The 26,207-nt window shown below is 47.9% G+C and overlaps 1 protein-coding gene across 3 annotated transcripts; it reads left to right on the top strand.

The window, feature by feature from the left end:
• Positions 1-24: 24 nt before the first annotated feature.
• Positions 25-24,324, top strand: Eif4ebp2 (eukaryotic translation initiation factor 4E binding protein 2). 3 transcript variants are annotated; one of them, XM_017313793.1, is made up of 4 exons: positions 25-39; positions 222-413; positions 17,712-17,897; positions 18,987-24,324. In XM_017313793.1, exons 2-4 carry the CDS (start codon positions 269-271, stop codon positions 19,016-19,018), a joined length of 363 nt encoding a protein of 120 aa, XP_017169282.1. In that variant the 5' UTR covers positions 25-39; positions 222-268; the 3' UTR covers positions 19,019-24,324. The 3 variants fall into 3 exon arrangements, with proteins under 3 accessions (XP_017169282.1, XP_017169281.1, NP_034254.1); XM_017313792.1 differs by lacking the exon at positions 25-39 and adding an exon at positions 74-88; NM_010124.2 differs by lacking the exon at positions 25-39 and having other exon boundaries at positions 146-413; positions 18,987-20,318.
• The last annotated feature ends 1,883 nt before the right edge of the window (positions 24,325-26,207 follow it).

The raw sequence follows: 26,207 nt of genomic DNA, 5'->3' as shown, positions 1-26,207 counted from the left end.
CCTTGCTCCCGCCTTCGACCGCTTCCGGTAGTCATCGTTGCCGCTGCTGCCGCTGCTGCTCCTGCTGCTGCTGAGGCTGCAGGCGGAGGCCGGAGGACCGGGCGGCGGCGGCGGCGGCGGCAGCGGGAGCGGTATCGCAGCGGGACGACCGGGCGAGAGCAGGCGAGTTGAGAGCCGAGCGTGAGGAGCCAGAGCCGCCCGGCCCCGCCGCCGCCGCCGCCGCCGCCGCCGCCGCTGCTGCACAAAGCCTCGAGCCCGCGTCGGAGCCATGTCCGCGTCGGCCGGTGGTAGCCACCAGCCCAGCCAGAGCCGCGCCATCCCCACGCGCACCGTGGCTATCAGCGACGCCGCGCAGCTACCTCAGGACTACTGCACCACGCCCGGGGGGACGCTGTTCTCCACAACGCCGGGAGGTGAGCCGCGCCCGGCCTGCCCGCCATCACGGCTGGCGCGTGGCACTGCATGCTCGACCAACAGCTTCCTCCCCGCTGCCCGTACGGTGTGCTGCAGACCGTGCATTCTGCGCAGCGGGGCTTGCCTCTGGAGCTGTCCTACGGGCTTTGGGGAGAGGGAAGTCGGGGAGACGGACCTGGCGCGGAAGCCTAAGATGACTGGTCTGGCTGCGCCGAGAGTTCCGAGACGAGGCTGGCATGCACTCTGCATGCCTCGCCCAGTGTTAGCCTCCTTTGACAGCATTGTTTACTTTGTTAGAGGAGTCATCAAAGGTTGGGGGAGCCCCAGCTCCCACAAGTGGGACGTGTAAAATAGCTCCTTTGGTATCCAAGAAGTTGTTGGCTTTGGTAGAGGCGCTGTCAGGTTTCAGATCAGGGCTTTCGAAGAGCGGTTTTAAAGGTGCTTTGTCAAACAGCACACACTAGTCGGGTTAGGTTGCTTGATCCTAGGGAAAGGGCTTGTAGAAAAAAGCGATGCAAAGGGAGGTTCCTGAAGTTGCTTTTCAAAAGATGGCCGGGATCCGTTTACTATCACTGGAGAAGAGGTAAATAAAGTATGTTGAATTGGTCACGAGAGGAGGAAGCGCAAAGGTTGTTTGTCTCTTTTCTGGGCTGTTCTCTAAGAGGGAGGAGCCTGGAAGGGGTTCTTCCGGTGCCTTCATGAAGGGAACTGGCTTTCTGTCCCTAATCTCAGAACTTTGCCTTCTTTTGGTGACCCCGGGGGCTGGGCTTCAGCTAGAGGGTGAAGATTTGGTTAGCAGCCCTTACAGTCTATAGATCGCTGATCATGAGACAGGACTCCTAACCAATCACTTAAAAGTGGGCCTGGCCATCCTGGAATCTTGTGCAATTGGAAGGCACAGAGTAAGGGGACCTTGCCAACACCAAGAGACAGCAGTCCAGAAGGCTGTGTGTGGTAGTTAGGGCTGTGACCCTACTACTCCAGAAAGACGGGGTAGGAGAATGGCAGTTTAAGGCTAGCCCTGGCAATATAATGAGTTCCAAGGCCAGGCAGTGGTGGCACACACCTTTAATCCCAGCACTTGGGAGGCAGAGGCAGGCGGATTTGGAGTTCAGCCTGGTCTACAGAGGAGTTTCAGGACAGCCAGGGCTATACTGAGAAACCCTGTCTCAAAAAAAAAAAAAAAAAAAAAAAAAGAGTTCCAAGACAGCCTGTGCTACAGTGTCACACCCTGTCTCAAAAAAACAAACAAAAAAACCAACCAAACAAGGAAGGGGGCAAAAAAAAAAAAAAAAAAAAAAAATCAAAGCAAACATCTAGGAGAAAAGTTGGCAGAGGATCCAGCCAGGCCGGTCCAGAAAAGGGATGGCAGAAAGGCATAAATGTCCGGAAAGACCTTCCAAATGACCCAGGCAGGAGGGAAGCTGCACTCCTTAGAGAGAGCCAGGTTTAAGGAAAGACAGTGGAGATCTGGTGAGAGGGTAGTGGTTTAAGTTGCTGAAGACAGCTTTGTTTATTTTTGTTTTTCAAGATGGTTTCTCTGTGTATCCCTGGCTGTCCTGAAACTCACTCTCTAGACCAGGCTGGCCTTGAACTCAGAAATCTGCCTGCCTCTGCCTCCCGAGTGCTGGGATTAAAGGCGTGAGCCACCACTGCCTGGCTGAAGACAGCTTCCTTATATGGTCTTTTCCTTCTCTCTTCCTTTCCTCTTGCTTTTCTTGAAACAGTTTTTTTTTCTCCATATGGTCCACACTACCTTGGACCCAAACCCATGATCTTGGACTATTAGCCTTGCCAGTGCTGGGATTTATTGGTGTGTGTTATCTGGTGTAACAAAAGTCGGGAAAGCTCTTAGTCAGCCCTGGATGGAATTGTCTCCACTTGAACAGATAACTTTTAGGAAACAGATTAGTGGCCAGCACTGGTCAGGCAGAGGCAGGATGATCTCTGGGAGTTGAAGGCTGGCCCATTGTACAAAGTGAGCTCCAGGGGCCCAGGACAGCCAAGGCGACATAGTAAGAGCATGTCTGTCCATCTGTCTGTCTCTCTCTCTATATATATACATACATACACACACACACACACACACACACACACATTTCTAAGGTGATCTGTAATTAACTCCAGAGGTCTTTGTGATATTGATGAGTAAAATGCCCATGCTTCTAGCAGCTCAGAGCACACATGACAGTAACAGGTGCATTTAGCCCTGCCCTACTTGGGGAAGAAGCAATTTTTTTTTTTAAGATTTATTTTATTTTTATTATATGTAAGTACACTGTAGCTGTTTTCAGACACTCCAGAAGAGGGAGTCATATCTCATTATGGATGGTTGTGGACCACCATGTGGTTGCTGGGATTTGAACTTCGGACCTTTGGAAGAGCAGTCAGGTGCTCTTAACCACTGAGCCATCTCACCAGCCCCGGAAGCAAACTTTTTAGCTGTACATTGATATTGTTCTTCTGCGGGAAGCTCTAGAGAGGGAAAAACCCTGTGGACATATTTCAGACAGCAAGCTGCTGTGCTTTCAGAAGTAGGGAAGGCCTGTAGTGCTTTAAAGATAGAAGCTGCCTTGCAACTTGACCTAGTTCTGAGATGCTTGGGAGGATCTACCAGAAACATTCATTTACCCTTCTACGGTGGTATCCCTGTCCCTGGAACTCACTGAGAGGCCCCTGCCTCTGCCTCCTGAGCAGTTGCATTAAAGGCAACCATGCCTAGCAGTTTTGGGATTTTGATGAGGAGGGCTTGCTTCCTGGTTATAAGGAGATGGCACTGTAGGGTTTAGAGCTGAACTGTGTTTTTGAGACAGGGTCTCATTGTGTAGCCCTGGCCAGCCTCAAACTCAGGGTTCCACCTGCCTCTGCCTCTCTGGTGCTGGGTTTAAAAATATGTACCACCATGGCATGCTGGGCAGTCTTTTATAGCATTTAGCTTGGTGGTGTTTAGAGATGTACAGTGCTTACTGGCTTTTTCCCCTTTGGAATGATTTTAAGGTGGACTTTACTGGGGCTAAAGAGAGAGAGAGGGCTCGGCAGTTAAGAACGTGCCTGCCAGTATTATGGAAGACCTGAGTTCAGTTCCCAGCATCCACACTGGGCAGCCTGTAACTCCAGCTCCAGGAGATAGATCTGAAATTCCCATCTCTCCTTCACCAGCTTGGCACACATGGCATATGGCACACAGATGTATGCTCATTTAAAAAAAACAAACTACTGGTATTGAGGTGTATGTATGTGTGAGCGCATGCACTCCTGTGCTGTTTTGCCAGTGGAGGTCAGAGAGCAACTTTTGACTTCCTAATACTGGGGTTTCTGGGATCAAACTCAGGTCGTCAGACTTGTGTGGTGAGCATTTTACCTCTGAGCTTTCCTGACACTTCCTGCTTGGGAACATTTCTGCCCCTCTGATGCTTTATCTCCCTTCCTTTCACTGAGTCATTATATCTTGGTGGTTGATAAGGCCTTCAGTGAATTTTGTGGTCGGTCAGCACTTCACAGGGAACAAGACAGCAGACCTAGGCAGGTGGCCTGTAGATGAAGAGAAAGGATCAAGAATTCAAAGCCAAGCCAGGCGGTGGTGGTGCACGCCTTTAATCCCAGCACTCGGGAGGCAGAGGCAGGCGGATTTCTGAGTTCGAGGCCAGCCTGGTCTACAGAGTGAGTTCCAGGACAGCCAGGGCTAGACAGAAAAACCCTGTCTTGAAAAACAACAACAAAAAGAATTCAAAGCCAGCTTGTACTAGATAGTTGGGGCAACCTGAACTACTTGACACCCTGTCTTCAAAACGGCAAGCACCAAGTGTGGTCCTTGCTCTGCGTGGTCCCAGATCCTCATTTGGAAGGGATGGAGGCTGCGGGTAGGATTTGACTGTAGTTCTGGCATTAGAACAATGAAGCCAAGTGACTGACTTGAATTTAAGACCTGAAAAAGCTCGGGCTTGGATCTGGAGTCTCTTTAGCGAGACGGGAAAGGAGTGCATTTCCTGCCTGAGTGTCTGAAATCTGAAGCACCACACCCTCGGGGACCGTTCCTGGGTCACATTTGATTTGCTGAATGCCTTGTAAGATTGGTCTTGGTGGGGGCAAGACCCCTTTATTCGTGGAGATCCACAGTAACCAAGCCCACCTGGAGGGCTTCTTAAAATTCCCCTCTGTGGTTTGAAAATGAGAGCTGAGCTAAAAGCACACTTGCTGTGGCAATCTTAAGCTGCTTTTGCTGGTGTCAGGGGACTCTGCTCGTCCCTGGGGACTGGAAAGCTTGCTTCATTTTCTCCTGTCTACCCGTGGAGCAATGGGTGGCGGTTGATTCATCCAGTAGAAGCTGCTGCCGCCGCCTTCACAGAAGGTAAGCTTGTTCCAGTGGTTGAGTTTTCCTATATACCAGTCAGGATAGCTGGAGAGCCCTAAGGAGTTCACTTTATAATTAAACAACCCTGAGACCAAAAAAATGAACTTGGTAGTATTGCCAGCCAGTTAATGTCAGTGGGTAGCTTCCGATTCAGTGGTCCTTATGATGGCCTAGTTTCTTCCTCCACCAACTTAGATGCTTACCTTCCTGGGAAAGGAAGCTGGCAGAGCCTTTGAGACATTTCTACCTCTGGAATGCTGGCCGGCGCCATCTTTCTCTGGGGAATAGGCAGAGCCATAGTGACCCATTTTAGGCTTCCTCTCTGCTCTGCTCCCTGGAAACATTCTAGCTATGGGGAAGAACACTGCACATAGGAGCAGAGAGCCACCAGTCACTGGCCTGAACTCTGCGGCTCCTGCCTCTCTGCTGCTGCTGGGGTCCTAGGGTAGTTACCTGAGGACCATTGAAAGAATCTGGAAATACATGAGGCCTGAAGGCAGGAAGACATTCCCCTTTAGACTAAAGTGAGCTGTATCAGAAGCATATTGGGGGAGGGGGCTGCATTTTTAGCTGATCCTTGTTGGAGGGATGAGCAGTGCTCTGTAGCTTCGGGCTCATTAAGGCTGGTTTCTCAGTCAGTTTGGCCTGTTTATTCTAAGCTAACAAAATGTCTTTAACTTCAGTTCTCTTCTATTTCATGTGTGCGCCCCTGTGGACCCATGCAGAAGGCAGAGAAAAACATTGCTTTCTCTCCATCTATCCCCATTAGATGTGGTCTGACACTGAACCTTGAGCTTTGGTGGGTTTGGCTAGGCTAACTAGGCAGCACATTCTAGCAACTGACATCCCCCCCCTCCCCGGAAACAAAACAAAACAAAAAGAAAAACAAACAAAAAAACAAGCTCTGGAAATACAGGTCACCCAGAGTCACGCCCAGCTTTTACGTGGGTGCAGGGGATCTGAACTCAGATCCTCACACTTAACTTTTATTCCCCGAGATAGCTCAGTTCTTTAATTTGGGTCCTTAGCCACAGCCCTCCATCATTATAAGTGATGCACATCACATTGCTTTGCCTTGTTATGGGGGGGTGGGGGTGGCAACTGCTTGCCTCGGTAACACAGACTGCCATGGATTGGCACCTGCCAGGGTGTCTGACCTTCAGCTTTCCTGCTGGATGTGCAGGGACTGGCTTGCAAGCCTGGGAGAGAGGGGAGGGGTGACAGGGAAAGTAGACCCTCCTCTGCCTGCCAGCCAGCCTTAAGAGGACAGAGAAACTGACATGGCCAGCCAATCAGCAGAGACCTTTCCAGGACTGGAGTCCTAAAGGCAACTTCACAGAGGGATTTTGTATAGTTGTGAGCTCTGTAGGCTTAGTAGTTTGTATGTGTAAAGCCTTGCAGATCAGACAGAAAAGTTACTGTAAAGAGCTGCTCCCCATCTGGTGAGCAGGAGGGAAGGGGCCTGGGCCCTGGGTGAGTTTGCTGGTGAGTGGCAGAACTTCCTAACTACAAGTCTTTAGAGTGAGCAAATGCTTGTGGAGAGTTTTGCCTCTCTGTTTATAGGACCTAAGCTCTGTTGAGACTTGTAGGTAAGAACGCCACTTTTCTTTGTGCTTGTTTTTTGTTTTTGTTTGGTTTGGGTTTTTTGTTTGTTTGTTTGTTTTTCTGAGACAGGGTTTCTCTGTATAGCCCAGGCTGTCCTGGAACTCACTTTGTAGACCAGGCTGGCCTCGAACCCAGAAATCCGCCTGCCTCTGCCTCCCGAGTGCTGGGATTAAAGGCGTGCACCACCATGCCTGGCTGTTTGGGTTTTTTAAAAGATTTATTTATTGTTATATGTAAGTACACTATAGCTGTCTTCAGACACACGAGAAGAGGGCATCAGATTTCCATTTTAGATGGTTGTGAGCCACCATGTGGTTGCTGGGATTTGAACTCAGGACCTTTGGAAGAGCAGTCGGTGCTCTTAACCACTGAGCCATCTCTCCAGCCCCTTGTGTGCTTGTTTGAGACGATTTCAGGATGTGTGTGTGTGTCTGGTTGGCCTCAAACTCAGTCAGATCAGCCTGCCCCTACCTCCTGACTGCTGGGGTGAAAGGCATGTGGTACCACATCCAACATTGCTTTGTTTTTGAAGCACCCTTAAAACCCTGTGTATTCTTTACCTGCATGCTGTGGCACTTGCTTGTAATTCCAGCATTAGGGGTCTGAGGTCAGTAGATCATAAACAGTGAAGCAAAGGCCTGGTTGGTTCCTTATCAGGTGTCAGTCAACAGCTGCCCATCCTGACTGTTCCTAGTTTGGGTGTATGTGTCAGAACATGCAGACATGAATGACTGAGTGTGTCCCTTTGCTGTGCTTAGCTTAGTGTTTAAGACAGAGTCTCTCACTGAACCTGGAGTTCCCTGATTAATTGGCTCCCTGATTGGTTGATTTACATTTTTGTGACAGGATTTTACTAAGTTGCCTGGATCAGCCTTGAAAGGCACTCTGTAGCCCAGGCTGACATCGAAAGTTCTCCTTTGACTGCCACCAAAGTAGCTGGGATTACAGGTCTTTGCCACCAGCTCTGGGCAAGAACCCCTCCCTCCAATGCTCAGGCAAGGTTTCTCTGTGTAGCCCTGACTGTCCTAGAAAACTCTGTAGACCAGGCTGGCCCCAGATTTACAGAGATCCTTTTGCCCCTGCCTCCCCAGTTTGTGTGGCGGCTGCAGGATGGAGAGCCTCGTTTTTCACAGACCGCCTCACCTGGTTCTTAGGCCATAGCTTGAAACTAGAAGCTCAGACATGTTTGCATGTTTCCATTTTAATGTTGACTATAGGTTTCTGTGGCAGATGTCCTGACAGATGGAATCTGTTCATTTCAGTGAGTAGTTTAAGAAGGCAAAAACCTCAATAAAAAATAAGCTGGGAAATACAGTTCTGGTCCTGTGGTTTCCTGTTATCTGCACTTTAAGGTATCCATCCTTGTCTAGATGTGTATTTGGTTTTCTTTTCTTGCCCAGTTCTCCTGGGTATGGTCCTTAGTGTGGGGGCGTGTGGTACATTGAAGCAGTCTCCCAGTCCCCTAAGTATCTTAGCTGTGGTTCTTATAGGTGCCTTTTCTACTAGGAGTTGAGGGAATTGACTTCTGTTCCTGGTTTGTTGGATATAATCATCAGGAAAAGAACGTTAGGGGTCCTTTGAGAGAGGGTGGCTTTGAGGATCAAAGCTCAAGGCCTCTTGAATACTAAGCACTTTGGCATTTGGGTGACCCTCTTGGCCCCAGATCTTTTATGAGGTTATTATGTGGCTTGTTTTTTATTTAAGGTATATTCCAGTAATTGACTTGCCAGTGTCAAGTCAGCCTGGTGCTCTGGCTAAATCACCCTGGGTTCTGGTGATAATCAATCCTCTTTAGATTTTGGGTTGAATTTGTGTTTCCCCTTCATGGCTTGCAACGATGGGTAGTTAGTAGTTAGTTAATTATTAGCATTACCAATACTTCAGCCTGGGAGACTCAGCTTGCACTTTCTTCCAGGTATTTTTGTGGAGAACATTTATTTCCATGTGAATGTTCAAATCTAAACTGTAGTGGGGGTGCTTTAGCAGCAGTAGTACTGCTTGACAGTGGAAGTGAGTGTTGACTTATTTCCAGAGACCCCTTGGCTGGGTTCATTTACAGGTCATGAACCATTTTGGACTTAGTATTAGCTGGGTTTTGTTTTTCTTTTTGATTTGAGACAAGGACTCTTGTAGCCTAGTCTCATCAGAACCACATAGCCTTTGATGACCTTGAATTTAAGATCCTGCCTCTCCTTCCTGAGTGCTGGGATTACAGGCGTGTACTACCATGCCTTCTTTATGTTTTTGCTGTGATTGCACCCAGACTTTGTGCATGCTAGGCAAGTGAATACCAACTGAGGTGCATTCTCCAGGCCCAGGCTATTAGCATTAAGAAACACCTGATTCAACTCATTTTGCAACCCAGACTTGAGAAAACCAGATTTGCCTGTCTGCCTGTGTGTGTTATTCTGTCCTGTGTCTCCTGTGTCACTGTGACTTTTCTTTGTCTGTAAAAAGGGCTGCTCTCCTGTGTCTCCCCAACAATGGACCTTCCTCCCTTGCCCTGCAGTGATCAGATGGGGACCATGCTTGTATTTGGAGGCCTTGCTCCCTGTTACAGGGGCATGGGCTTAAAGGATTTGGTAGACCATCCACACAGATTTGGAAGTCCCATTTGCCACAGCGCTTAGTCACATTATGACAAAGGGCCTCAGGCTCCACTGTGCCTTTCGTTATAAAAACAGTTATATAAACCGACAGGTTTTATTAGTACTTCAGGGATTTGGTGGCTATGCAAAGTCTCCCAGGAGCTTCTGGCTTAGGCAGCTGTTAGTTTTCTTGGGTTTGTCAGCCACAGAACTTTTTAGCAGTCTGTTCATTGAGGGCCTCTATGAACAACAGATGTTTGTTAAGATTGTTTCCTCCGTGCTCTCTGGTGGAAGCAGACGAAGCTTCTCAGGCTCCACGTAGTCCTTCACATGGCTCTGCACCTCCTGTCAGAAAGGGGTGAGGAGCTCAGCCTTACAGCTAAAGATATGTCAGGGCTAGAAGTGGGGCCCACTATTGCGCTTGCAGAGAACTGGAGTTTGGTTCCCAGTACCACATCAGCTCCCTGTAACTCCAGCTCCAAGACACCTGCACTCCTGTGCATGTACCTTTATACACAAATATGCATAATTAAAGATGAAAAATCAATCTTAAAAGTGGATTCCTCTAGACTACCAAGGCTGCTAGCCAAGTGCTGGGTTGTTGTTAGTCTGTTTAACTTTGTTTTGTTTCATACAGTCTGACGGTAGCCCTGGCTGGCCTGACCGTCACTATGGAGCTCAGGTGCTGGGATTAAAGGAATATGGGGTCACACTCAGCCTGTTGCTTTATCTTTAACTGCTGTCTCTCTGTCTCTGTCTCGCTTTCTCTTGGTCTCTCTCTCTCTCTCATACACACACATTATTGGTGTGTGTGTGTGCTGAGGTGCTTGTGTGGAAGTCAGAGGATGACCTTTAGAAGTCATTCTGTCCTAGTGGTGGGGGTCAGGGATTGAGCTCTGGGCTTAAGGTTTGTGAGCCAAGTGCTTTTACCCCCTAAGCCACCTTGATGGCTCTTGTTTCTTTTAAATGCCTTTACTTGCCTGCCTGCCTGCCTACCTTGGGGTGGAGAGTATGCCCAGCAGGGGCTATGCTTACTGTGCCCAACCTACCCATCATTAAGCTGAGCTTGAAGGACCCTTCTCTGCTGCCTGCCCTAGCAGTGTTAGTCCTGTTCTGTTCTGTGTAGCTTCAGGAACACGAGCGAGCACAGTTTCTCTGTTGTGTCAACCTTGCTCATCTGGACAAGATTATCCACCCAGCTAGTCTTCATTCCACACACTGCACTCCGACGATTCCCAAGTGTGCTAGGCAGATTGCTGTGAGTTCAAGGCCAGCCCAAGCTACGAGGTGAGACTGGTTTCCACACATGCACAAAGTATGTCTTAAGTTGATGTGTGTCCAGGACATGGACTATTTCAATTTTTAATAGATTGTCTTTGATTCTTTACAGTAAATACAGATATATCCATTAGGAACTAAAAGACTTTTTTCCTGGTAATTAGCATTTTTCTTAGAGCATTTTTCTTAGAGTAGTTGGTTCTTTGGAATGGTCACATACTTGTTAATCACTAACATGCTCCTTGCTTTTTTTTCTTTTCTTTTTTTTTTTTTTTTTGTGGTTCATGGGGAAGGTAACTATCAAATAAAGCTTTTTCATTTAAAATTCAGTAATTTGGTCTGGCAAGATAATAAATTATCTCAGCAGGTACAACTAAATAAAATTGATCAAGACTTGTGCGACAGGGTGTTGGGTGGCTGATGAGGTGGCACAGCGGGGAAGGGACTTGCTGTTAGACCTGAGCTTCATTCCCAGGATGCACATGATAGAAAGAGAGAGTGGATGCCTCCAAATTATCCTCTGCACATATCCATGTGCACCGTATAGCATTTATGCCCTCGAACACACATAGGTGTACGTACATGCACACGTGCTGAATAAATAAAATGCAATTAAAATTTAATGTTAGGAAATTCAAGACAATGGATAGACAAGTAGGTAGATCAGGAGATGATGCACATAGTAGGGGTCAGTCCAAGCTGCCTTGGGAGCAATCTTGAATTTCATATGGAGCTCTAAAGGACCTGAAATAACCACATGATTGTAGAAAGTAAAAATACAGTCTTGGAGGACTCTCATCTCCTGGTTTCAAAACTTGTGATTTGCATTTGCATGTGTATCAATGGAAAGGAATTGAGAGGCCAGGAGTAGTGTGCCCGCCCAACACACAAGCACAAACACAGCATACATGCACACACATGACGCAAACACACGCACTGCTCACTCTCCCTCCCCAGTAAAGCTGCCATAGCAATTCAAATGGGACCTCTTTTCAGCAATTGGTGCCCACAGTACAACTGTGTGTCCACACACAGACGCTGAGTTTGGACCCACGGTTCACGGGTAGAGTTCGTAGAAAAGCAGGCAACAGCGCTCATAACTAACCATGGATGAAGTCATTTCTTAGGCTTGATATCAAAAGTACAAGCAGAACAACAAATATATATTGGATCTCATACAAATGCCAGGGCCTGGTAGTGGCACATATGAGCCCAGCATTTAGGACTCAAGTGTGTGTATGAGGGGAAGGGGTGCAACGGATGGTGGTTACTATAAGTTCTGGGACAGCCAGGAATTTAGAAACTTTTTTTAAAATTCTCTTTATGGGGTTGGAGAGATGGTTGAGTGGTTAAGACCTCTGCTCTTCCAGAGGTCCCGAGTTCAATCCCCTCCAACCACATGGTAGCTTACAACCATCTGTAATGGGATCTGATGTCCTCTTGTGTGTCTGAAAATTACAGTGTATTCATACATAAAGTAAATCATAAAAATAAAAAATTCTCTTTATGCCTCAAAGAATGCCATCATGTAACACATGCCCCTGGGTTCAATCCTCAGGACTTGGGGGTGGAGTGGGGGGTGGGAGAGGGTAGAGAGCCATCAAGGGGATATGGATGGAGATAGAGATATATATGCAAAAAAAAAAAAATTCTCTGTATGTGCTTGTTGTATTCAGACTATAAAGAGTAAGCTGGAGATTTAGTCAGTGGTAAAACACTTATCTAGCATAAGCAAGATGGTGGGTTCAGTCCTCAGCTCTGTGTGTTTAAAGATATGCGGTTGGCATATCTGGAACTTTTCTCCAAAGCTTTGTGTATTGGAAAACTAGTAAGCACGTGAGGAGTAAGGCTCACCAGGGTCCAGGTAAGTCTGGACAGGGGAGTGGCTTCATGTCAGCTAGGGTGGCCAGCAAGGAAAAGACTGCACTGTGTGAATTGGTGCCTTCCTACTGCCTACTGGAGTGTGAAGTCTGAGGTCATTTGGAAAACAGCAGTTCTGCAGCCAGGTAGCATGTGACTGGGCCAGTCCATATTGGGGCGTGCTCCAGGAGAATGGCTGTCTACACTATAACCTGTACATGGATATCTAGATCTTAAATCAGTGTCGTCCCTTAGTGGTTAGGGCGTGGCACCTGCTGAGATTAGCAGATGTAGTGCACATTCCCAGCATCTTCCCGACCCACCCAGGGATGGGTTATAGAAGGTGTTGTATAGAAGGTGCTGGAGACTGCAGGGAGCAGCAGACAGAGCCTGCTGCTGATTTCCTCCACCCCTCCTGCGGTGACCTTCGGCTGTAAGGTGGAGCAGCAAGAGCTCAGCAGTAACTGAGGATAATTGAAAGCATGCTCTCCTAACACAAGTTATTTGAAACTTAAGAAATCTTTGAAATTGTCCACTTAGCACTTTGAAAACACAGCAAAACCTTGGAAAAGGAAGGACATTTATCCTGCCATTTATACAGATATAATTATAGCAGCACATTAGATTATTGTGTAGCCATAGTTAGAAGACAGGATTTGAATGCACTATCAAGAAATTTTAGTGATCTCCGAAAAAAACCCTGATGATCTGAGTTCAATCCCTGGGTCCCACATGGTAGAAGAGAACAGAAAAGACCCCTACTGGGGCTAGAGAGGTGGCTCAGCAGTTAAGAGCACTGACTGCTCTTCCAGAGGTCCTGAATTCAATTCCCAGCACCCACATGGTGGCTCACAACCATCTGTAATGGGATCAATGCCCTCTACTGGTCTGCAGGCATACATGCAAACATACCCCTGTATACATAATAAATAAGTCTTTTTTTTGTTTGTTTGTTTTTTTGTTTTTTTTTTTTTTTTGTTTTTCGAGACAGGATTTCTCTGTATAGCCTTGGCTGTCCTGGAACTCACTCTGTAGACCAGGCTGGCCTCAAACTCAGAAATCCACCTGCCTCTGCCTCCCAAGTGCTGGGATTAAAGGCATGCCCACCACCGCCCGGCAATAAATAAATCTTTTAAGGAAAGAAAAGACCCCTGACATATACATGCCTTTTCATGTATATACATACATACTGTCATTAAAAAAAGAAGAGACATTTGGGCTGGGTGTGAAGTGCTTACCTGTAATGCCAGCATTTACAAAGCTGAGGCAGGAGGTCACTTGAGATCGTGGCCAGCAGGGCTGCATAGAGAGGTTCTGTCTCACAAAATAAAATGATATGGGGCTTGGGTGGATGGCTTAGCAGTTAAGAGTACTCGATGTTCTTGGAGAGGACCCAGGTTCAGTGTTCATCACCCACGTGGCAGCTCACAACCATCCATAGGCACACAGACATATGCACACATACATGTAGGCAAAACATTCATACACATAAAACAAATGATTTTTGTAAAAAACAGAAAATACGACAAAAATTTATGGTAGTAAATGTGCTAAATACCCCCAAGTTGATAACTACCTAATATATACATGAATATGAACATTTAACTATACCCCCAAAAATGTTAGTCAAAAGTGGGGGTGTCAGGCAAGTCAAATCAGCTAAAGCTCTCCCCCTTCTTTGTTACAGCCTTCTGCCCTATAGCCACGTTCCGATCATGGGTTCCCCACATGTTAGGAAGAAGCATCAGACTCGGGTGGCTAGGAATCTGTGAGCACAGTCCCAGAGAAGCTGTGCGGTGCAGTATGGTGGACAGAGTGCTGGGGAGGTTGCCTATAGATGAGACCATGAGAGTGGGGCTCCAGTGATGAGGTCCCTGTCTCCATAAGAAGGAATGGCTGGAAGCTTGCTTCTCTCTCACCCACCAGTCCATCACTAGAAACCACCGGGCAATCCGTGGTATTGTGCCATGGGAACACCTGAGAGGACCTGGAGGAGCACAGAACCAACCTTGGCACTGCCAGTTGGGTATAGCAGCTTCAGCTGCACAGAGTGTGGCTTGAGTATAGAGCCAGAGGGTTTCTAGCTGGCATCAGACTTAAAGTGCTGGATTCAGGGACAACAAATATATCAGCTACTCTCAAACACTTAGTCATTCATACTGAGTTTTCTGCAATCTAGAGGCATAGAATGGGCTCATTGCTCATAATTCAGATGCCTGTCTGAGTTAATGTATATGAGTACACTATAGCTGTCCTCAGACACACTAGAAGAGGGCATCAGATCCCATTACAGATGGTTGTGAGCCACCATGTGGTTGCTGGGAACTGAACTCAGGACCTCTGGAAGAGCAGTACTCTTAACCACTGAGCCATCTCTCTAGCCTGTGGCTTTGTTTTGTTTTGTTTTGTTTTGTTTTTTTAAGACAGGGTTTCTCTGTATAGCTTTGGCTGTCCTAGAACTCACTCTGTAGAACAAACTGGCCTTGAACTCAGAGATGCACCTGCCTCCCAAGTTCCTCCCAGGGAATTAAAGGAATGTGCTGCCACACTCGGCTTGGTTTATTGGCTTTTTGAGACAAGGTCTCATTCTTATATTTTCCTACAGAAGGTTGATCTGAAACGTATGTGTAGCCCATGGTTGACCCCATACTGGTAGCAGTTCTCCTGCGCCTCATCCCAACCCCCAGCAATTCTGACAGACTGTGAATTTGCCATTATGAATGACTTTGTAACTCTGTCTCTGAGCTACTAATTTCATTTCCTTGGAGCTATGCCCTAGGGGGGGATGGGTAGACTCTATAGAAATGCTATTTTTAACTTTTTTTAAAAAAGATTTATGGGGCTGGCAAGATGGCTCAGTGGTTAAGAGTGCCGACTGCTCTTCCAAAGGTCCCGAGTTCAAATCCCAGCAACCACATGGTGGCTCACAAACATCTGTAACGAAATCTGATGCCCTCTTCTGGAGTATCTGAGGACAGCTACAGTGTACTTACATAAAATTAATAAACAAACAAACAAATAAATAGATTTATTTATTTTATTTAAATACACTGTAGCTGTCTTCAGGCACGCCAGAAGAGGGCAACAGATTCCATTACAGATGGTTGTGAGCCACCATCTGCTTGCTGGGAATTGAACTCAGGACCTCTGGAAGAGCAGTCAATGCTCTTAACCACTGAGCCATCTCTCTAGCCCCTTTTTAAAATTTTTTTGAGGACCATTCATGCATCCATCCCATTTTCCATAATGCTTCTACCCTGTGAGCTGCATCAGCAATACATCACTCTTCCTACCCTGGCCAGCACTGATCTCTGTGGTATTGATTTGTGTTTCTCTAAAGATTTGGTGATGCTATGCTCCTCTTTTTTTTTTTTTTTTTTTCCATTTTTTATTAGGTATTTCGCTCATTTACATTTGCAATGCTATACCAAAAGTCCCCCATAGCCACCCACCCCCTCTCCCCTACCCACCCACTCCCCTTTTATGGCCCTGGCGTTCCCCTGTACTGGGGCATATAAAGTTTGCGTGTCCAATGGGCCTCTCTTTCCAGTGATGGCCGACTAGGCCATCTTTTGATGCATATGCAGCTAGAGTCAAGAGCTCCGGGGTACTGGTTAGTTCATAATGTTGTTCCACCTATAGGGTTGCAGATCCCTTTAGCTTCTTTGGTACTTTCTCTAGCTCCTTCATTGGGGGCCATGTGATCCATCCAATAGCCGACTGTGAGCATCCACTTCTATGTTTGCTAGGCCCAGGCATACTCTGACAAGAGACAGCTATATCAGGGTCCTTTCAGCATAATCTTGCTAGTGTATGCAATGGTGTCAGCATTTGGAAGCTGATTATGGGATGGATCCCCGGATATGCTAGTGTCTACATGGTCCATCCTTTTATCTCAGCTCCAAACTTTGTCTCTGTAACTCCTTCCAAGGGTGTTTTGTTCCCACTTCTAAGGAGGGGCATAGTGTTCACACTTCAGTCTTCATTTTTCTTGAGTTTCATGTGTTTAGGAAATTGTATCTTATATCTTGGGTAGCTATGCCCCTCTTAATGTGCCTATTGCAACTTGAGTTGGGAACTTCGGGTGTGGTGTGTATTTTTTTGTTTTTAGCAGGAGACATTGAGATAGGTTTCATGCTGTATCCAGGCTGTCCTGGAACTCTTGGCAGTTCCTGCCTCAGTCTCAAATTGAGAGATTATCAATCAGGATTGCTAATTGACAAGACAACTTGTAAGAGCAGCCTCAGGTGACCGACTGGAAGTGGGGTGTTTGGTTTCCAAATGTTATTTTATGTGTGTCTCATATTTGCCATTGTGTGTGCAGAGGTCAAAGGACAACTTTTGGGGCTGGAGGGATGGCTCAGTGCTTTGAGAGTACTAGAAGCTCTTCCAGAGGACCTGGGTTCTGTCTCCAGGTGGTCATAAGATCAGTAACTACAGGCCAGGCCATCCAGTGCTTCTTGACCTCTCAGTTCACTCAGCACATACATGCATGCAGGTAAAACACGCATATGTAAATTAACAATAAGTCTCATTTTTTAAAAAGACAGGTTTTTAGACTCACCAGCTCCTTCCAACATATGAGACCCTGCTATGGAACTCAGGTGGCCAGACTTGGCAGCAAGTGCCTCCACCTGCTAAGCCAGACTTCAGGTCCATATTTGAAGGAATATGGTGTTCTGTCTCTCTAAAGAGAAGGTCAGCCTCAGAGCTTTTTGAGTAGCCTTTAACAGGAGATAATTGTCTACTTTTCCACATACTTGTTTATTCTTGCTTATTCTTTCATTAGGAAATTTGCCTTGATGGGGGCTGGAGAAATGGCTCAGCAGTTCAGAGTCTGCTATTCCAAAGGACCCGGGTTCAATTCCCAGCACTAACATGGCATATCACAACTGTCTGTAACTCCAGTTCCAGAGGCTCCATCAACACCCTCATACAGACATACATTTAGGCAAAACACTAATGTACATAAAATAAAAATAAATAAATTATTTAAAAAAAAAAAACTCTTGAGAGTTATTAGTCAGTAGCAAAAACAAGATTTAGATCCAAAACCCCAACCCAGGTTAAATGTCTTTAAAAGGAGGAGGAGAAAAAGAAAGAGCAAACTTTGTTTTGAAGATTGAGCTGGCTTGTGGAGCTTGAAGTCTGGAGATAGGCTGGTACACAGCAGGAGTCCTGGGGTAGGGGAGGGAATGTGTTGAATGGAAAGAAGGAGGGAGGGGGTATCTTCCTACAGGAAGTGATGCTGGAGAACCAGTAGGCAGAGCACCGGTCCTATTCATGGGGCAGAGGGTAGACTCTCCTCTTGGCAGAATTGAATTAAGAATTAAGTGGCATTTAAAGGAATTCCTTGGTGGCCAGCTGGTCTTTGCTTGTCTGCCATTTCTCTTACCTACATCCTGCTGGCAGAGTCCTCTTCACTCAGAGACACCCCATGACTCTGCTTCCAGAGCAGAAGTGCCAATACTGACCTGCACCTGGTGGGTACAGCCTGCTTGCAGCAGTCCGCCTCAGAATATATTAGGGGCCTCTGAAGAGAAGTGAGCCATGTAACCAGCCTCGGTGGTCATTGTGTTGGTACCTTCATTTATTTAAAATTCTCTGTTTTTCAGGAACACGAATCATTTATGACCGAAAGTTTCTGTTGGACCGTCGCAATTCTCCCATGGCGCAGACCCCACCTTGCCATCTGCCCAATATCCCTGGAGTCACCAGTCCTGGCGCCTTAATTGAAGACTCCAAAGTAGAAGTGAACAACTTAAACAACCTGAACAATCATGACAGGAAGCATGCAGTTGGTGAGTGCCGGGCTGGGAGGAGGGCTCTGGGGTGGACTGTCGGTCTTCTGTAGATTGTGAGTGTTTCCCCCTAGACATGTGCTAAAATGCCTCCAGTGTCTACCTCGTTGCTTGGGGAAAAAAAAATCAAATCAGGGATGGAAGCAGGATTTATGCCTTCCGTTCAAGCTTGCAGGAAGCAGAGACAGGCAGATCTTTGTGAGGCAGCCAGGGCTACATAGGTGGACACTGTCTTTTTAAAAGCAAATCAGGGTGGTAACCCAGAGGTGGATTAGAACCGGGCCTGCAGGAGGCTTTATTTTCTAGGGATCGCCTTGCATAGACATGACTGTGCACATGCCGCCCCTCCAACCTTCTCCAATGAACCAGTGTGCACACGCACATATACACCCCAAAGCAGAATCCTAGGCCCTCTGTTTCCACCAGCCTTAGAAAATAAACACGGCTATGACCAGGTGCTGGGGGCTCACACCTTTAATCCCAGGTGGACCTCTGAATTTGAGGCCAGCCCAGTTCAAATTCCAGGGCAGCCAGGGCAACCCAGAAAAACCCTGTGTGAGAGAGCGAGCCAGAGACATACTTGATTTCTTCCCAGAGCGACTTTATTAGGGAGCTGTTCCTGGTGGGTTAGGTCAGCTCACATCTCACTCACACCTTGGTCTCTGTGCTTCGCGCTCACTGCAACTCCAATTGAGGTTTTTGTTTGGTTTTGTCCGGTTGGCTTTTCTGAGCTGAGGTCTTACTCTTGGCCAAGCTGACAGATTGGCCTCTGCCTTGCAGCAGTCTTCCTGCCTCAGCTTCCTCTCTGCCTGAGTTAGGGTGTAAGCCGCCATCACCTGCTGCAAGTGTGAGTTCACAGCCTTTCCACACCCACCCCAGATGAGATAGACCACCTGAAACAAAGTAAGTGAGCTGTTTAAATACTGAATGTGAGTATTGTGAATTAAGTATTGCACTCAGGAATAGGTGTCTGAGGTCACAGAGCATAGGACAGATTGTGTTAGTTTTGCCCTTTGCAGGTTGAGAAAGACATGGTTTGCTTTGCTGTTTCTTTTTGTACTAAACTTGCATTTCTTTCCTTCTAACCAGGGGATGAGGCTCAGTTTGAGATGGACATCTGACTACTGCCATGTGGAAGGAGGCCTCGTGGAGCAGCCTGTGTGCACCTGACTGGCCCAGTAGGAACACAGTGTACAGAGAAGCTCCTGTCCCCCTGTCCCCTCTGGGTGCCAAATAATGGGAGATGTGCACTGTCTGATCACATCTTCCCGTCTCCTGCCCTCTGCCCAGTTAAGGTTAGGTTGATGAATAAGCCCTTGGATTATTCTGTGGAGCTGACCAGTCCACAGAAGAAAGCAGTCCCTGTAGCTTCCCTGGTCATTTCCCAAGAATCTTCCTGCCCTGTTGAGACTTGCCCCAAGTCTAGGGCAGTCTCCAAGCAGCACCTCTGCTTGTAGGGGTTGGGGGTGAAGGAGGTTTAGTGCCCATTGTGTTCCTGGGCTCTCCCTGTCCTTCCCTACAGCCCACTACTGGTGGAGCGCTGGATGTGGGGGACATTTGTCCTCAGCTCTGGAGCACAGTCCTGTACCTCCTGCACCTCTGCTGCATTCCTGGGACATGTGACAGCAGCCTCCCCTTTCTCTGGGAGGAAGGCTTCTGTCTTGTCTTGGGTGTGATAGCTCATCATCCCCCCCCCCCCCATTCCTTTACCCATTTCATTGGCACGGGTATTTTTTAAGCCCTCCTGAAGGGACCCCTTGGTGACCAGCTGGTCTTTGCCTGTCTGACATTCTTTCTACCTGCATCCCGTAGGCAGAGTCTGCCCTGGCACACCCGTGGCTCTGTCTGCTTTTAGAGCAGAAGTGCCAACACCTTGGCCTGCACCTGGTGAGTCCAGCCTGCTCTCAGCGGTCTGCCTGAGAATACATCAGGGGCCTCTGAAGAGGACTGAGCCGCCGTGCAGCCAGCCTCGGGGGTCATGGTTTTAAAACCAGGTGTACCTTACGTTGGGTGTCCTGCAGGTTACTATACCTTGAGTTTAAAGTCGACTTCCTCTTACATTTCTCCCCTGCTTTGGATCTGCTTTGTGCTTGGCTGCTGAGAGAGCAGCACAGGCTAAGACAGTGTATTCCTCCCAGGTCTCTCGCCCTTCTCATCGTCCGTCTGTCCGTCAGTCCGTCCGTCCTTCCCTCCCTCTCCCCTTAAATTCTTTCCTTCTGGTTCTTCCACCGGGCCATTTTCCACATCTGCATCAGAAGAGATGCCTCCCATGTTAGTATCTGATAATATCAGTCTCTCCTTATCAGAGGAGAGACCTTTTATTTTTAAGATGACTACAGACCTATTTTTAGATAAGTTTTCAGTACAATTTTGAACTACAACTTTTTTAACAAAACATCTTCCAGTATTGGGAAGGTTATTTTAAAAAGAAAAAAAAACAATGTTTGTAGGCAAGTCCACTGCTGTCACTGTCCTTTGTCTCCCATAGCCCCTTCTGAGCTCTCCTGTGCCCTTGAGCTTTGGGGCTATTTGGAGTGTAGAATGGGTGTTTTGTGAAACTGGACCAGTCTGCCTTGCCATGAGCTGTTGAAGAAAACTCCTGTCCCTCTCTCCCCCCTACCCCCCCAACCCCCCCCCCCCCGCCACTCCCCCATATCCCACTCTCCTGTACCGTGGTCCACATGGAGATCCCAGGAGAGAGGCTTCCGACACACAGGCTCATCCATCCATCCTCCTGAGGGGAGACAGTAAAGCAATCAGGGGTGCCCTGGGAGTTTCTGGTTGTATTGGATGCCTATACTAAGCCCCCTTAGTAAGATTTCAGGTCCCCATTGGCTGGGAAAGAAAGCTGTTTGTTTTTCTTTTGAACCATGGAAAGACCCTCTTTTGTGAAGACTTTAGGAAAAACAAAGAAGGGACATCTTCAGACCTCGGTTCTGGTTTCTGCTACACAATGTGAAATAGCTCGGAGTGTAACCCTCTGTGACGGTCGCTGTCTCAGGAATAAGCTTGGGGGTCTCCAATGCTTGGGGATTCTTGGAGTTTCCAAGGTGATAATCACAAGAGTTTTATTTCTCTGTTAAATGTATCTGTACTGTTTTTAATTAAACTCCAAATTTCATTTCCTATGGAGTCTTGGGAAAACGTAAGCTGTGCTGTCATTGGGCTAAGAAGCTTGTTCGGGACCTTGTTCGTACCTGGGAGCAAGGCTCATAGTTCTTCAAGCTGGCGGAGCCTCCTATGGACTCTGAATCCTGCTGAAGTGAGGAGGTTGTGAGAAGAGCATCTGCTTCCTCACTGAACAGCGGTCTGCACAGAGCGGCTTCCTCCTGGACCACAGCCCGGAATGGATCTGAGACGTGGGCACTGAGCAGGGAACTGTTTCCCTTTTCTTGCCATCTTGGGGAGTCTGCTTGTGCACCTCCTCTTCCCTCAGTCAGTGGACATGTGCTAGTATTCTTTGGAGTGTTACCTGTGTGGGGCAGGAGCCTTCCAGCCTTGGGTCCTCTGCCAGGATCCCTCACTTCCAGGGACGAGCCTATTCTGAAGGCCGCCACTACCTGGTCTTTGACCTCCGTAAATCAGCAGTGTGAGATAATTGCACAAGACAAGAAATCAGCTTCCAATGACAGCATCTTTGTACATGAGCCATTTTCTAGTAGGCAGAGTCCATTTCGGGGTTCACCTCTGGGTGTGTAGAGAGCCTCACAGCTGGAGCCTTATGTACGATGCCCTAATCTGCCAGTTCCCCCAGTCCCACCCCCCTCCAAGCAAGACAGGTGTTAACATCTCAGTGACCATCTGTTCTCGGTTGTGGGGACAACAGCCTTCATGAGGAAGAACCCCCTTCAGTGACTTCCCTTCTGAGCTCTCAGCCCTCCTGTTCTGCTGAAATAGGTACTGCCTTCTCTGGGCAAAGGAGTAGAGAAGCTAGCAAGAGTTCTGTCCTTTGGCTTGTATAGGTTATCTGTTGCTGTGTAAGAAACCACCTGCAATGGCGAGGGCTTCTCTCGGTGGGGATTCAGGAGCTGCTGAGCATGGAGACTTTAGCATAGGCTCTCAGAAGATACAGGTAGTCTGGGTGTGGGCCGCTCTCATCTGCAGCTGGAGAATTCCACTTTTTTTTGTGGCCATCAGCAGGATTCCTTCCTTGATCATATCCCCATGGGTCTCGGGGTAAAGTCTGTGCCAGAGCACCCTGCTTCCTCCTGAATGGTTGACCCCAGAGGAGGTAGAAGAAAGTTACAGTGCCTTTAATTCGCCATGCCCTAAAAGGAGGAAAAGAGGAGATGAGGGAGGTGGAGGCAGTCACAGCCATAAGCTATTAGGACAGACTTCTATCTGCTTGTCCTAGGGAGAGGCGGCAGGAAGTGAAGATTCCCAGATCTACACCCTCAACTGCCATCTTCTCAAGAATGCTTGCTTTGCAGGTCTCTGAGGCGGCCGCTTTAAGCATTGCTTACCACTTCTGTTTGCCTTTAGCCACGAATTGACTAAAGGAACTGGGGGCATTCTGGGGAGCTGCTTGTCAGGCAGGTAACAAAGGATGTTAGATGTTAGGTTCCTGAGCTGCAGAACAAACAGCAGTTCCCTTTCCCTTCTGGTGATGGTGTGGAAGCCAGGTGCCAGGTGAGTCAGTGCATTGGTCAAGGTCTCCCACCCAGAAGCAGCGTCTCTGTGAGCCAGGCCAGCTCAGCATGCAGAGGAGCAAACGAACAAATCACCTCCTGGGTGCCTTGTTGGAAGTGTGCTCTTAAAGAAACCTGTAAGAGAAGCTTGAGCGGTAGCTCACCAGTGCCTCGGATCTCACGGGATGTCTGCTGCTTCCTGCTAGCTGGTCTCGCCATCCTTCGGTGGAAGCTCTTGTTGGGATTGGTGTGCTGTCCTTCACTAGCAGTTTCTTTCTTGTAGCCATACTTGCTTTAGCGTGTGCTGGAGGTCCTAGTGGACTGTGGGTTTGGGCCGGGGGCTGGCCTGGGTACTGTCTCCTTGGGCTTCTCGGACCTTCCCAGTTGAGTTGGGTTCCACTGAGTGTCCAGACACCCAGCTCATGCACACGGCTCCGGTGTTGGCAGCCATGTATCGGGGATGGAACCTTCTTCCCATCTCTATCTTGAGTGTTGGCGGCTTGAGGGGGTTGTGCCATAGCCCTTTCACTCCCTCGAGAAGGAAGGCACCACTGTCTTCATGTATGTAGTTCAAGTTCTTTGATGTGTTTTCTGGACTCCATGCCCACGGCAGCTATTTATTAATGTGCGAAACTCAATCACTGACCCATCCTTACCACAGGAAGGTGGGGCCTTCCCATGTAGTGGGGGAAGACCATTTCTTAGGGCAGAAGGTTCTGTCTGAACTTGGAGTGGGGCATGGTTCCTCCAACCCCTAGCCTCTCATCTTTTACTGTCGGGAATTGGGTTTCTGCTGTTGACTCGGTCCTGCAGTGCTTAGCAGTGTTTCCTGCTCTGGTAACGGGTTTCTGCATGGTGGCTTTTTGAGGCTAGCTCATAAAAACTTGACTGAAGACTAAGGATGAGTGACAGGTCCTCAGTTTTCCAGTTAACCAATCAAAATACCTTCCCCACCGTGTGAAATTATAGCTTTCCTTTAGGCAGGTCTTGGAACATGGTGCCTGTTGGCAGAACTTAACGTCAGGTGATCCATGGTCTCTCCCGCCTGCTCAGCTCTTTATAGCCCTGCTGGCCATACTGCGTGCCCAGTAGAAAAAGACCTACTGCGCTGAGATACTTCCCAGCAGATGCAGATTCTGGTTGACATTTGTGAGGTATAAGGGTGACAGCAAGAGGCTGGATGTACTGGTATATACATGGCTGTGCCCCTGCCAGGGCTTCAGACCCAGACTCCCATGAATCCAGCACAGAACGCCCGTTCTTGCCTCTATACCCCCTTCCTCTCCATTTCACTCTTGAAAACTGCCCAGCACTGACCTTGGGATTATGGCTGGGGAACGGGACAGTGGGGACACCAGCAGGAGGCAGGGCCCATGGGGACCACACAGGCACAAGCCAATGCCTTTACCCCAATTAATGGCCGCAGGTTAGCTCCAGTAATACTTAAAATGACTTAAAGAGCCTCCAAGGACTCCAATCCCCAGTCCATTGTAAGCATCTTCGTGTTTTCTGATTACCCTTCCCTGCTCACTGCTGCCCTCCCAGCCCTGTGGGATGGGGTTTCAGAGGCTGCCAGCGCTTCCCTTGGCTTCCCCTTTGTTTCTCTGGTGTGCTGTTACCCCCACCCCCACCCCCCAACCTCCTCTCAGTCACTGTCAGCAATGCCATCCTAAGACCGTGTGTGATCCCATGATCAGTTTGTTTTCACTGTCCTGCCAAACAAGCAGGTGTTTGGAACTAGGGAAATAAATCCTCACCAACGGTTGCTGTTACAGTTAAATAAAGACCTTGAATACTGACTTGGTGGTGGTTTGTGGTACTGGGCATTGAAGCCTGCATTTCCATATGCTGAGGGCAAACTACCATGGAGACAGCCTGAAGTTGGTGTATTGATGGTTTTGTATTTGAGACAGGATCTCACTGTAGCTCTTGGCTGGCTTAGAACTTATGAAGACCAGCCTGGCCTTGATCGCAAAGAGATCTACCTGCCCCTGCCTCCCAAGTGCTAGGATTAAAGGGGTATGCCACCATGCCCAGACTCTTGGTGTATTGATTTTCTTTCTTTTTTAAAAAAAATTCACACACTATGCGTGTAATTCTTAATTGGCAGGAGGCCAAGGCAGAAAACTGCTGGGAGTTAGGCCAGACAGACAGACACAAAACCACAAAAGTGTGCAGTGCACTGTTGCAGGTTATTCACATTTGGCAAGTCTTGGCCTGGTCTAGCTGGGCCGAATAGGTGTTCTGCCTTATGTATCTACCCTGATGGAGCACTGTCGTGGTCCTGTGAGTGTAGGCGCAGGAGCTTGGTGGTACCCAAGGAAACGAACCCTTCAGTCAGTACTAGTCCTGCAGCCCATGTTGCTTCCTCCTGCTCTTATTGTAGGACCTGGAGTCTGGGCAGTTCTGCAGGAGCCTGGCCTCCAGCTTCTCTTTCTATGGACAGGTCCACAGAGAAAGGAGGCCTACCTTGTCAAGACAGTGTAAAGGGGCTGGAGAGATAGCTCAGTGGTTAAGAGCACTGGCTGCTCTTCCGAAGGTCCTAAGTTCAATTCTCAGCAACCACATGGTGGCTCACAACCATCTGTAATGGGATCCAATGCCCTCTTCTGGTGTGTCTGAAGATAGTGACAGTGTGCTCATATATAAAATAAATCAATCATTTAAGAAGAAGACAAAAGACAGTGTGGAGGTTAGGTTGCTCGAGCCTTAGTTCCAGCCTTGCTGTTCAGGAGCTTTGCTGCCCGTGACATGGTTCTTAGATCTTATCAGAATGAAGAAATCATTTTACAGGTTTTTAGGTCAGGAGCATCTATGCCTAATGCCAGTACAACCGGTTCTTGTAAAAAATCAAATCGGGCTTGAAAGATGGCTCAGGGGTTAAGAGCACTGGCGGCTCTTCCAGAGGTCCTGAGTTCAATTTCTAGTAACCACATGATGGCTCACAACCATCTGTAATGGGATCCGATGCTCTCTTTTGGTGAGTCTGAAGACAGCTACAGAGTACTCATACATAAATAAATAGATAAATAAATCTTTAACAAAAACAAAAAAACCTCAAGTGATACACACTCCCTTCACTTGCTTGGCTGAAGCAGTATGTAATACTGTGGGTTCCAGACCAGCTACACTGTGAGACTCTTCTCAAAATATGTTAAGCTCAGCTGGGTTTGAGAGAATTGCCAGCCTGTGGTGAGCCGCCATGCAGGGGTGGGTTCTGGGGTGGGGGGAAGGCAGGGGGAGATCTTCCTACTATAACAGGTTTTTCTTTTTTTTAATTTAATGTATATGACTACACTGTCACTGTCTTCAGACACACCAGAAGAGGGCATCAGATCCCATTACAATCACATGGTTGTGAGCCACCATGTGGCTGCTGGGAATTGAACTCAGGACCTCTGGAAGAGCAGCCAGTGCTCTTAACTGCTGAGCCATCATCTCTCCAGCCCCCTGTATAAGGGGGTTCTTAAGGTGCCGATAAACCCAGGTTAGAGTGCAGAGTGTCACAGCTGTGTGCTTTCCTGTGTGCTTTCCCTCTTCTGGTTACTGTCTTTCTCTGCTACTGCTTACCCACCCACTGTCTGCCAGGAAGGCAAGGCAGTTTCCTCTTGGCCCTGCTTGCAGTTGCAGAACACCAGACCTTTGCCTTGGGAGCAAATAACTATTGCAGGCCCACATTCAG

This window comes from Mus musculus, chromosome 10 (genome assembly GCF_000001635.26).
Source record: "Mus musculus strain C57BL/6J chromosome 10, GRCm38.p6 C57BL/6J".
NCBI classification, from domain to species: domain Eukaryota; kingdom Metazoa; phylum Chordata; class Mammalia; order Rodentia; family Muridae; genus Mus; species Mus musculus.
Note: the sequence above shows the minus strand (reverse complement) of the source record. Positions and strands in the feature narration are given on the sequence as shown.

What these genes read in the sequence shown, in the direction of transcription:
- Eif4ebp2 (XM_017313793.1), top strand. Translation starts at nt 269, where the DNA reads ATGTCCGCGTCGGCCGGTGGTAGCCACCAGCCCAGCCAGAGCCGCGCC. An exon ending in GTTCTCCACAACGCCGGGAG is followed by an intron (nt 414 to 17,711) that starts GTGAGCCGCGCC and finishes TCTGTTTTTCAG; the next exon opens with GAACACGAATCATTTATGAC. An exon ending in TGACAGGAAGCATGCAGTTG is followed by an intron (nt 17,898 to 18,986) that starts GTGAGTGCCGGG and finishes CCTTCTAACCAG; the next exon opens with GGGATGAGGCTCAGTTTGAG.